This window comes from Octopus sinensis, linkage group LG1 (assembly GCF_006345805.1).
Source record: "Octopus sinensis linkage group LG1, ASM634580v1, whole genome shotgun sequence".
NCBI lineage: Eukaryota > Metazoa > Mollusca > Cephalopoda > Octopoda > Octopodidae > Octopus > Octopus sinensis.
The window spans coordinates 121,855,992-121,869,963 of NC_042997.1; the positions used below are offsets into that span (position 1 = coordinate 121,855,992).

General features: G+C 32.3%; 1 protein-coding gene across 1 annotated transcript in view; it reads right to left on the reverse strand.

Annotated features, from left to right (window-relative positions):
• LOC115216511 (glutamate receptor-like) overlaps window positions 1-13,972 on the reverse strand; it is a 701,885-nt gene that overhangs the window by 105,837 nt on the left and 582,076 nt on the right. The window contains exon 6 of the mRNA XM_029785951.2: window positions 3,357-3,518. Within this exon, the coding sequence (XP_029641811.1) occupies window positions 3,357-3,518 (162 nt within the window). The remainder of the gene's footprint in view (window positions 1-3,356; window positions 3,519-13,972) is intronic.

Sequence of the window (13,972 nt, forward strand, 5' to 3'; positions counted from 1 at the left end):
ATAAAGGCCCGAAACATATGTACCGCTGAATCCTTCGCATCATGTTTTTATTTTGATCAATTTACTCCACCACCTACACCACCAAACGGTATACACAGGTGCTTATAATTATCAAGTACTCACCCCGAATTTCTATATATATATATATATATATATATATATATATATATATTATAATTGTATACATAATTATAATATATATATATATATATATATATATATAGATATATATATATTATAATTGTATACATAATTATAATATATATATATATATATATATATTATAATTGTATACATAATTATACTATATATATATATATATATATTATAATTGTATACATAATTATAATATATATATATATAATTAATTAATAAGGGTGAGAGAATTAGATACTAATTTAATAGTATATCTATTCTACACCAAGTGGCCTAGTGCTCCGAGAAACCTGGATTATTATAATATTTTATAATATATTATAATATTTTTACAAAATAAATATAAGAGAGTGGTCACTATATGGCTCACTCTAGCACCAGTTAATCCAAAAGGTTTCAACCACAAAATACATGTTTCCCATGAAAGTCAGTACGATTGTTAGCTCACACGGACAGGGCAAATAAAAAATAACAAAAATACATATTATTTTGGGACAATTGTTTCGCTATTAATGAATTAAATGTAATTTTACTTACAAAAAAATCCACTTGTAGCTCCTCAGCCAAAACTATCTGGATGAAATCCACTCAATCACACGCCAGATTTTACCATAACGATAATACGCGTGTGGTTCAATTGATTACATCCGACGTTATAATTCAAATGCCCCAACTAACAGCGCGCCAAATTTTCACGGAAAACAAATACAGCATTTAGAAATAAATGCAGCATAATTATAATTAATTAATAAGGGTGAGAGAATTAGATACTAATTTAATAGTATATCTATTCTACACCAAGTGGCCTAGTGCTCCGAGAAACCTGGATTATTATAATATTTTATAATATATTATAATATTTTTACAAAATAAAAGTAAAATTACATTTAATTCATTAATAGCGAAACAATTGTCCCAAAATAATATGTATTTTTGTTATTTTTTATTTGCCCTGTCCGTGTGAGCTAACAATCGTACTGACTTTCATGGGAAACATGTATTTTTGTGGTTGAAACCTTTTGGATTAACTGGTGCTAGAGTGAGCCATATAGTGACCACTCTCTTATATTTATTTTGTAAAAATATTATAATATATTATAAAACATTATAATAATCCAGGTTTCTCGGAGCACTAGGCCACTTGGTGTAGAATAGATATACTATTAAATTAGTATCTAATTCTCTCACCCTTATTAATTAATTATAATTATGCTGCATTTATTTCTAAATGCTGTATTTGTTTTCCGTGAAAATTTGGCGCGCTGTTAGTTGGGGCATTTGAATTATAACGTCGGATATAATCAATTGAACCACACGCGTATTTATCGTTATGGTAAAATCTGGCGTGTGATTGAGTGGATTTCATCCAGATAGTTTTGGCTGAGGAGCTACAAGTGGATTTTTTTGTAAGTAAAATTACATTTAATTCATTAATAGCGAAACAATTGTCCCAAAATAATATGTATTTTTGTTATTTTTTATTTGCCCTGTCCGTGTGAGCTAACAATCGTACTGACTTTCATGGGAAACATGTATTTTTGTGGTTGAAAATTTTTGGATTAACTGGTGCTAGAGTGAGCCATATAGTGACCACTCTCTTATATTTATTTTATATATATATATATATATATATTATAATTGTATACATAATTATAACAAGGGCTTGGCTTGCGCCTCACCACGCACTGAAAAATAGACGACAAAAGATACTATTGCCACCGTAAATTATCCGAGAAAAACACAATATATATAGGCTAGTAGAACAAAGAAAATTAATTAAAAATTTGCTTGTAATTCGGGAGGATTTATTGGTGGCAATAGTGTTTTTGACGTCCATTTTTGAATGCGTGTTGAGGCGCAAACCAAGCCCTTGTTATAATTATGTATTTAATTATAAAATATTTCTAAAAAATTTCCCTATGAAGTTCTATTTCCCCCGCTGACCACTTGGTAGAAATCATTTATGATTTTACCCTTTATATATATATATATATATATATATATATATATATATATATATATATATATATATATATATATATATATATATTATTTACCAGAAGCTTAAAGCTGATGAACAAAGCTATGTTTAAGCTCTATTTTTTTGTATTTGTTTATGTTATATTCTTATACTTATAACGAATCTCCTCAAATATTATTTTCATATTCTTATTACCTGCTTCGGTTGTTCATCATGAATATGATGGGATCCCTATATATATATATATATAATTTTAAGTTAGCACAATGCATGAGGATACGGAAACACCGTCGACCTATTTAGAAATAGAAACTAAATTCCTAATTCAACCGCTAGAAAGCACCAAATAAAAGAAAAACAACAGTAAGCGAGGGAACGTATAAAGAATTTCCTCGCCTGCTGTTGTTTTTTTCTGTTATGTGGTGCTTTCTGGCGATTGAATTAGGATATTAGCTTCTATTTCTAAATCGGTCGATGCTGTTTCCGTCTCCTCATGCCATGTGCGAACTTTAAATTTTATAGCTATATAATACCATTTGACCTGTTGATGCGCGGTGTTACAGCTGTTAATATTATTTAAATTATTCAGCGCAGACGATATTACGAGTGGAGATAGCTTATTTCGTGTGTGAACACTCGAACGCTTTTGCTTATATATATATATACATCTTCCTGACTAACCACAGAATATTAGAAACTATTTTAGCTTCTAATTTTCAATTTTCATTTCCTGATTTTCTACGTTGTATTTTTAACATTTATAAGATAGACATACAAATCGAAACCCGTAATATTCTATAAAAGTCACTTAATGCAACAAATGTAAAAATGTTTATACTGTCTGATCAAGGAAAAGGGTAAAAAAATCTTTACACATACTTTCGCGCAGTTTCCACTTTTAATTTTACGTATAATCATTGATTTGCATGTATTCTTAACAGACACACACACATACACACAGACACACAGACACGCACAAAGTGTGCTTTCTTATTATTTTGTTATTTTAATATTCAATCCTTAATATTTTTATATTTCGTTTTTGCATTTGGCTTCCAAGAGTCTTTATGTGAATTCGTGTGTTGAAGCATAATTTATTTTGTCTGGGGAGAGTAATTCTCTTTTAGTGCCTTATTATTTAACATACTCACCGGTTCGAATTCCACTCATTTACTTATGAGTATGAGATAAATGTAAAAAAAAAAAACGTTTTACATACCGTAGTCCAATTTCCCTCTGCCACCGGGCACCTTACCCGGTCCACTTCCTCAGAGATTCGTAGAAAATGTTGTAATTGTGGATTATCTGGGTCAAGTAGTTGAAAACCTGTTAAGTTTACACCGCCGTATTTCAGCCTCTCAAGTGGAAGATTAATGAATCCCTGAAATAATAATAATAATAATAATAATAATAATAATAATAATAATAATAATAATAATAATGATAATAATGAGAAGAAAAAGAAGAAACTGCTACATTGGAAACTATTCGAAAAGTTTCTTATGTGGGCTAGAGTAAGGCAAGACGTGGTATGAGCACAAACTGCAGAGAGTGGCAGAGTCGAAGACTAGCAAAACCCTCTGGGATTTCACAATGAAAACGGATCAGTTGCTAGAACATAACAGACCAGATCAAGTGGTGGTGGACAAGATGCATCACATACGCTACATAGTTGATGTTGCCTGCCTCTTTGACCCGCGAATTGTCAAGAAGGAAGGTGAAAAGATAAATAAATACAACCGTCTTAAGTACGAAAGAGCCCGCCTATGGAAATGGAAAATGTGAAGATGGTGCCAATTAATTTTCGGGTCCTTGAGAACAGTATCAGAAGGCGTCGAGGGAATATAAAGGAAACTAGAATAAAGTGCCCAGCAGAACTGTTACAAAAGGTTTGCCTCCTTGACATGACCAGAATAATCAGGTAAGTATTAGATATCTGGAAGGAATGGATAGCATGGTACTGTAGGTAGCAGGTAAGAAGCCCGCTACTCATGTAAGTCTCCAGAGCTCTAACAAAACCTGGGATAAAGAGAAATGATAACAAGAAAAACAAATGACAGGATTTAGGATGTACCAAGCAATATCTGACATAGAAAATTTATATACACAACGTATTGAATGTGACAGAGGCCTTATAAGGCTAGAAAACTATTACAAAATAAACACCATAGGACTACAGACATGCCTACTTCAGAAGCAAGGAAGACTAATACAAATAGCCACAAAGCACGAACGAAATAAAAGACTGTTTTCTGTCTTTAAAGAATCTGGCCAATACAAAAATGAAGTCATAGTACCTAACAACTATGAAGAAAGAGAAGAAACAACAAAAGCTGTAAAACATCTGAAATCCAGGCTAAAACTGGAACAGGAACATATGCTAGAACGATGTCAAATACTGAGTTAACCTAAATAGAAAAGAAATAGACAAAGCAAAATCCCGACAATAGCTGAGACGCTCATAATTCAAAGTAGAGACTGAAGGATTTTTAATTGCAGCACATGAGCAAAGCCTTCCCAACAGAAATTATCAAAAAAACACGCAATGAAAAGAAATACAAATAACTGCAGAATATGTGGTGATGGAGAAGAAGCGTAGGGCTCAATCCAATTAAAACTTCAAGACTTCTTAACCACTAAAAATCCCATGCAAGTTTGGTGTCTTGCAAAAAGCAGCGTTATTGGGCACAACGCACATCTTAAGCAAAGGATTATCTTTCTGAGGACTTTGTTGTGACTTGACTGATCTCTAAAGACTTCAGTGCATTTTTACCTACACTATGTTATGAAGGAATAATAATAATAAAAATCGAAAGACTAAGAACACGATACTGGCAGCACGAAACCAAGCTTTGGCCAGAAGGTGGAGGGTTAGCCTTAGGAATGAGCATCTGCACAGAGTAGAAGAAATAATTGCCCATATCGTGGACTTGCTGCAAAACTTTACAACTTGTGGCGACACAATGAACTAGCACAAGTGTTGAATTGAAAACTCTGCGAAAAGTGGGGTCTGGAGAGAAGGAATACGTTGTATGTGTACAAACCAACGAGAGTGGTAGAGTCGGAAACCTGCAAAGTCCTGTGCGATTTCCCAGTCCAAACAGATTAAATGCTAGAGCATAACAAACCGGACTTAGTGGTGGCGAACACGGTGCCCCACATATACTATATAATTGATGATACAGAATCTCCACGTAGTCTCATTTGATCAATGGCTACGTAAATACTCTTCCTTAGAAATTATTTTTGCTAATATCTGAATCTCTTTTGACATAACTCGGAACATCAGAGTATGGTGAGACTTCTATGCGTGTGAAAATCTAACTAATATGAAATTGAGTCAAACATATATAAAACATACACACAGACACACATATTCTTATATATTGTATAGATCATGGACTGATTTAAGTTTATTGCAGTATTTGTGATTTAACTCTGTATCATAGAAATAAATAATGTATCTCTCGACTTAGATAATTGAGCAGTATTTTAATTAAAACATTTAAGTTGCTAAAATGAGGAAATTACAAAACACTTTCATGATCAATGGATATTTAGTGCTACAATCTAAAGTGTTCCTTAAATCAATGGTATACTTAGCCAGTCATTAGACATATTTTGTCTGCTGCTATGTAGTAGTGATTTTCCTACTAATCAATACAATACATACAACTATATTAGTTCACTAATGTTACTGATTTTTGTTATCTCGTTCTGAAAATATTTCAGCAGAACGTTTAATTAGGTGTTATTTTAAAATCGGTACATTCAAATTTAATTGGAAGCAGAATCTAATGGAAAATACTAAAAGACAAGCGTAAATTAAGTCGGTTTAATGGATTTTAGATAGTGATTAACGTAGAAAGTTCCTGCTCAACTATAATTAACGCTCTTCTCGTCTAATATTTATTACACTACGATGAATATATAATGTGTCAAGAAAAGGCACATAGATATAGCTGGCATATTGGAAAATCTACTCACGAAATGCGAAACAGAATGTGAAAGTTAATAGAAGAAACTAAAATCTTCCAATTACCGTTTATTCTGTACTAGAAAATCTTTGTCTTAACATGATGAAGTGATTATTCAAATGATATTCTACTTGAAAATGAAGAATATTTAACTAATAATTGAATTCCTTCTGTCAACTACGTTTAGAATATAATTTACATATAAACAGCCAGGTAAAAACCAGCTTGTTAATTTTTTACGATACCTGAAAAACAAAATATATACTTTAATAAGAAAACCATTGTATAACTTTTCAGACTTCGAAATTACAAAGTCTATCCAAAACAAAAAGATTGTGTTAGGCATACTACAGAATGCCAAGTATACAATGCTGAATCAACATAATTCAACAAATATTAAGTATTATATTCAGAGATAATTCATGAGTGTATAATATTCTAATGAATGTTACATGTATATTCTGTATGGGCATGACTTGGAACTGAATCCGATACTGGGGCCTTGGATCGGGCGTTCAACTCTGATCCGGAGAAGTATCACGTCTTAGTGTTCCAGCTATCGGTTAACTAGCATGTAAAGTAGTGTGGGCTTCTGACCTGAATGATGCAATCGCGAGATCACGGTTTCCATTCCCAGACCAACTGTGTGTTGTGTTCTCGACTTAGACACTTGATTTTAAGCTGGTTCAGTCAACTCAGCTGTAAATAGGAAACCTTATGATCGATTCGAAATAAGACTGAAGTGATGGATCAAGAAAATAACCCGAATAGTTGAACAATGGCAAATATTATGCTTCTATTACGCAGCTTCTATTCCAAACCTAATGCAGAATACTATGACTAAAGTGAGAGGGAGAGAGGAGGAGGAGGAGGATTATCATCACTGCTAGATAGAATGTAGTACAATTCAAAGCACACCTTTGGAATCACTGATTCAGCGACGATTATGGACCTCATAAGCCTCAGTGCACTTTATGAAATGAGGGAGATATACCTCGACGGTGAAGGAGGTTTATAAAGATGAATTAATGAAACAAGAAGGAAGACCGAACCAGACTAAATTTCCTTAATTACAAGAGATATATTATTATAGTTTACTCTTCATTAGAATACAAATTTATAAGTAATGAAGGCGAGTGAGCACATGCATTTACAAGCAAGCACCCTCGCCCACACACACACACACATATTGCACCCAACTCATGATGGCTGAAATGTTATTGGTTTCATTCTTTCTTTTCCTCATCATCAGAAAATACAGACAGTCTTCCGGCAGACTCATGCACAAGGCATTTCTACCGAGGCTTTAATACAATTTCCCCAAGAAATTAAAAGTACGTGTTATTATACAATGGATATTTTTTTTCTTTGAGACTGTATTATGATTTAAGAAGGGTTTTACTACTTTGGAGGTCGAATAATAAAGCCCAGGTTTGTTCGTCAATTTTTGTTTCTGAGTGATAAAATAGTGCAACATCATTGTGACTGTGCATAATCATACATTCCTAAAATTCTCAAGGAAATCTTACAGGTTTGGTATTCTCTTCAATAATATTCACTCGCCTCTACATATTTGCGGCAACCGGTATCATATCGAATGGAGAAAATAGCTAACTCAGTAATAGAAGAGAAGTTAGTCTTTCTTGATTGCATAATTTAAAAGGACTACAAATGTAAAGTGAATCTTGCTACTAAGTGGGTTCTCATGTTATCAATTTTACATCATTCTTTAGTAAGATTCTAAGATTACGTCCCGTTGTATTAGATAGTAAGAAAGTAAATTCCCTCCATCCAAATTCTTGCTATATTAAACAATTCGGTTCACTTTGCTAATGCTATATCGTGGCGCCTAAATTACATAATCGAGAGAATACATTAACGAGAAAATTCCACAAGAAAATCCACCAAGTGTCATGTTCAACACCACATTCGATACATCTTCCTGTTTGAAGTAGAACCTTTACTAACACGATTTATAAGCAAGTATGATAGAGGACTATACATAATTGGATTCAGCACATTCATCTATTTTACTCTCAGATCATTGACACAAAAGAAATTCATCTCCTAATCGTTGAATAATAAATTTGAAAAGAGACTGAGAACGATTCAATGAAGCAACCGAACTGAAATCCATGCTGCTGTACGAAATTTCCTATAACAAGCAGGAGTTGTTATTGGACAGGTTTGCAGTAGGTTGGTTTTTCTTCTATTATATATACGTCTTCATCTTTTGCGCTGCTTAATTTTACTTGCAGTAAAATTATCTTTAATAACATAATTCTGTGTAAAAGGTCAAGATTAATGTTTATGCAATAGCGTTGTAAAGGACCTCTTCTTCAATGGTTCAATAGGAAAAACCAGCCGTCCGCCTACTTCTGCATGAAAGCTTGTTATTAAGTCAGCCAATGCAATTCATATACTTAGACCCAGTTATTCTATTACATGAAAACATGTCCAAAATGACAAGCTATATAAGAGAAGAAAAAAAATCTAAATCAGCGACAACTATATTGCTTCCTAATCGATTTCCGAATATGATCGATGCCAGTGAATATCCGCTAAAATTAAAATATATCGTCAGAGAATGCGTCTTTATTATATATTACTTTCATCTTTCGTTTAAGTTAGACATCGGTGCTGTGATATGCCACATAAATCCTATCATTTTACCATGTTCATATTGATGATGCTTCAGACGCATTCAATGAAGACATCTTCCTGGCGAGCAAAAGTGCGTCACTTGTCAAAGCGGTCGGACAATCCAAAACAATCTCTTCTATCTTAACGACTATATTAGCTTTTCTTGCCATGCGAAAAATATCGCAAACATATCACAACTACAGCCATGATGTCTCCTATTATTATTATCATTATTATTATTATTATTATTATTATTATTATTATTATTATTATTATTATTATTGTGAGGGCAGTGCATACCATCAAAGTGACACTGGGTTATTATTATCACTATTATTGTTGTCGTTGTTGTTGCAGTTATTTAAGGCGCCAAGGTAGCAGATCCGTTCGTGCGTCGAACTAAATCTTTAGTAGCATGTCTTCTGCCTCTTTACATTGTGATTTCAAATCTTGCGAGGGGTCAACTTTATCTTTATAGAGCCAATTAAATAAAACACCATTCAAGCACCGGCGTCGATTCAGTAGGTTTTCTCTTGGTTTCAAAGTGTTGACCTTCTACCCAAACTTGAATAAATTATTCTTTTAAAGCAGTGAAAAAGCACACACATACACACACACACATACACACACACACATACACACACACACATGTATGTGTGTACGAATGTGTGTGTGTATATACATATGTCCATGTGCGGATGCCTATATAATATATATATATATATATATATATATATATATATATATATATATATATATATATATATATATATATATAGAAAGACAGAACAGTACAGTTTCTGCAGTATTTCTGGCATTTCTTTAGCATCGTGTTCGGGAGAGCCGTTATAAGAAGAGACCATGCCTATTTTCAGCATAGACATGTTCTCTTCCATGTCTTTAATTAGAATTGTATTTTATATTATTATAAATCTGTATATATATATATATATATAATATATATATATATACACGTATATATTTTTGCTTGAATCTCTCTCTCTCTCTCTCTATATATATATATATATGTATACATACAAACATATATATATTCAAATATATATACATAAATACATTTATATATTCAACATGTAAAACCCGTAATCCGGACACATTTTTCTCCATCTGATTTTTATCCTCACATCTTTCTGCAGAAGTACGTAGGCTCGAAACCTCAAAATAATTCACACTGTTATCCCTACGCCCATCTCCGTCTTTTGTCACTTGCATAATCCCGCACCGTGTATATATATATATATATATATATATATATATATATATATATATATATGTGTGTGTGTGTGTGTGTGTGGTGTGTGTGTGTGTGTGTGTGTGTGCATGTGTGTTATGTGTGTGTGTGTGCATGCTTTGGTGTAATTGTAATTGTAGCAAGTAATATTGAAGGATGCATCATTGATATATAAGTTTTACACAAATAATTATATAAATAATGTTAATCATACAGTGTCAAAAGATCAGGCTCCGACATAATTATACATAGATATAATTACACAATGATTTAGAAGGGAAATAATTTCAGCGCTGCTATACCATTAGAGTATGCGCGAGCATCATGGTACAAAATAGTAACGTTTCCCCATGTAAATAAAAGAGCTTCGTACAGAGAAATATGAGCAGTTAAGTGTGAAATTGGTTTCGTAATAGATAAAACAAAATGAAAGTTAATAAATAATCGGAGAAAAGAAATATTTCTTTGATCGATAATTGTTAATTAAACCGGCGTTAAGATACAGTCTTTGTCTTTGAGAATGTAATTTTATACATTGAATTAAGTATCAATTAATGTTTTTCTAGCATGATTTTTCAATAAAGATTTTTTTTTCTTATTCTAATACTTTGTTCGTTCGTGTGTTTTTCGTTATTTGATTCCAGACATGGAGTTCGTTATTCGTGCTTGTTTTCAGTTGTATTTGAAATATATAATATATTATAATTCATATATTCGTATATAATTTCGTGTTAAAAACATTTTTTTATCTTTTCTTTTCTTTTATTACTTTTAGTCATTTGACTGCGGCCATGCTGGAGCACCGCCTTTAGTCGAAAAAAATCGACCCCAGGACTTATTCTTTGTAAACCTAGTAATTATTCTATCGGCCTCTCTTGCCGAACCACTAAGTGATGGGGACTTAACACATCATCATCAGTTGTCAAGCGATGTTGGGGGGACAATCACAGACACACAAACATATATATATATATATATATATATACGACGGGCTTCTTTCAGTTTCTGTTTACCAAATCCACTGAAAAGGCTTTGGTCAGCCCGAGGTTATAGTAGAAGACTCTTGCCCAAGGTGCCACGCAGTGAGACTGAACCCGGAACCATGTGGTTGGTAAACAAGCAACTTACCACGTGCACACTCGCACGCACGCACACACACACGCGCACATATATGTATATATATACCTCATTCTATATTTGGTTTGGTGATACAAAAAGAAAAAATGGAATGTTTATGTGTGCGTGTGTGTGTTATTATTCTTCGATAGAAGTTAGAGTGACACAAGGTGATAGAATTTCGCGGTATATGTATATACACAAAAGTTATGTCGGAGATATCAAGCCTACTTAATTACAATTGATAAATTGCCTGCTTGTTTAGTACTTTCTTTTCCCTTTCATATTAGTTGTATCCTGATCAGACGTAGGCTTTCCTGTCGTATCTCTTCAAGCTTTTGTTGGAAATAGGGTTTGTAAGACGAGAATAAAGGACACGCGAGATTTGGAGGCATTGTATGTTTGGTTTACTGACCATATAGAAGTTCTTTATTTGGTTCGTACGTATGGTATGTATATGTATCTATATCCATATGGGCTTATATGTGTGTGCGCGTCTATGTGTTTGTGAGTCTGTGTGCATCTGTGTGTATGCATATGTGTGCGTGCCTGTGTGTATGTGTGTGTGTGTATGTGTGTAACTATACAAAAGTCTGCTTTGATTCTCATTAGATCTTCATATCTCTGTTAAACATATATGCCATAGGGTATATACCGAAATTTTTCGATGGTATTATTTCCACGTACGAAATCTCACTTGGTGTTTACATGTTCCCTCACATATCGTTTCCACGATCCTACTAACGTATCCATACCGTTAAGAAAAGCAATGAAAGGACTAATACATAGTCCAAGTATATCTGGTTCTTGAAAGACACGATATCCGTTACTTTTTTATAAGTCACTGCATATTTCCTCTTTCGCATCAACATATACCAGTACTAGCTTCCCTCCATAAGTTCGTTACCCGCTTTGATTTAATGAAGAAATTAGTAACCTTATTCCATGATTAAAGGGTTGAAATTCAAAACTATCGTGGAATCGTCAAATTTGATTACATGGTCTCTATAACCGAGCAAGAATTTAAGAGACTGCTCTGATACATTAGCTTTTACATCAATTAAGTGACCTCGGTTCCTTCTTCTTCGAATATTAGTAAACGCTGAAGCGATTCAAAAGATTCTCCGAACGCACAGACAAGATTAATGTATCTCAGGATTTAATACTTGCTCACCTACTCCTTTATTCTACAGATCTAATTCTACACTATCAACCCAAACGTAGACGAACCTCCAACAATGAGTTCTAGTATTTCTTATTCGAATTTTAAAAAATAGCCGATGTTTATTTTATCTACGTGATGTTATTTATTTATACACAAACTAAGGCGTACTGAGGCTTTGCCAGTAAGAAACTAACCCAGGAATATTCACACGATCGAAAAGACAAAACGAAGGAGCGTAACACGGGCTGCATTAAATACGATTCCAACTCTGTTACAAAATACATTGTATACTATATTAATAGTGAATGTTATATCCATGAATACACACTTATATACACACAAACATTTACAAACCCCGCCCAGTTCTCTCTCTCTCTGCATGTATATATATATATATATATATATATATATATATATATATATAAATACATACATATACATATATATACATACATAAATACACATACGTATAGAGACATATCTATATATATATATTCATACATATATATATGTATATTTTTATATACATACATACATATATATATGTATATATATACATACATACATACATATACATGTATATATATATATATACATACATATATGTATACATGTATATATATATATATATATATATATATATATCATACATATACATGTATATACACACATATATATAGAGAGAGACACACACAGATATATATACATATATATATATATATATATATATATATATATATATATATAATATATATATATATACACACACACACACATACATACATACATACATACATACATACATTCACATATGAAGTTGATACATTGCTATACAAGCATACAAACACATGCATGTGTTTACATAAAGATAAAATATGTGCCTGCTCATCTGTAAGAGTGCGTATATATGCATATGTATATATATATATGTATGCTTTTGTCGTCCATTTTAGAAATCTAAAACTTGGATTTTTGTGCTACTTCTCGAGATTAATATTATAAATGAGAGCGAAAGGAATTAAATATTGTCCCGTCACATCACATACTAACAGAAAAGAAATCATGTTTTACATATACATTGTCAGATTTCTTGCATTAAGAATTAATTCTAGAATTCAGATTCGATTATACATTTTGGTGAGTAGAATAAAAACAAAATATTCAATATAAAATACTTTTTTGAATCGTGAAAGTTCATAATTTATACCATACACACATCATTATTATTATTATGGAACATTTCTTAGTGCGTAGGAGTAAAATGTTTGGTCAATGAGGTATTGGTGAGGTCAACGAGCTATTGGTGATGTCAAATTTTAGGAAGATTATTCCTTGTATATTTAATCTTTTCCATTAAGATATTCGCCGAAAGCCGAACAAGAAATCAATAGATGAAATGTAGCATTGATTTATACAAAATATTCTGTATTTGCTACCGATTTTCCACACGATTCACTGCATATACTTTTTAGTCATAAATGGCTCGAATATTAAAAGCATCCGTATAGTGGTTTTACAAATTCAAGCATAAATATATCCGTTATAGTTCATATTGTATACTTAAACAACGTTTTTGTTTATTTTGCAGAACTGTAAACTTATGCTATAAGATCCATCGAATCTCAATACACATATTACGAAAACTAGTTTTAAGGGATATATATATATATATATATATTATATAT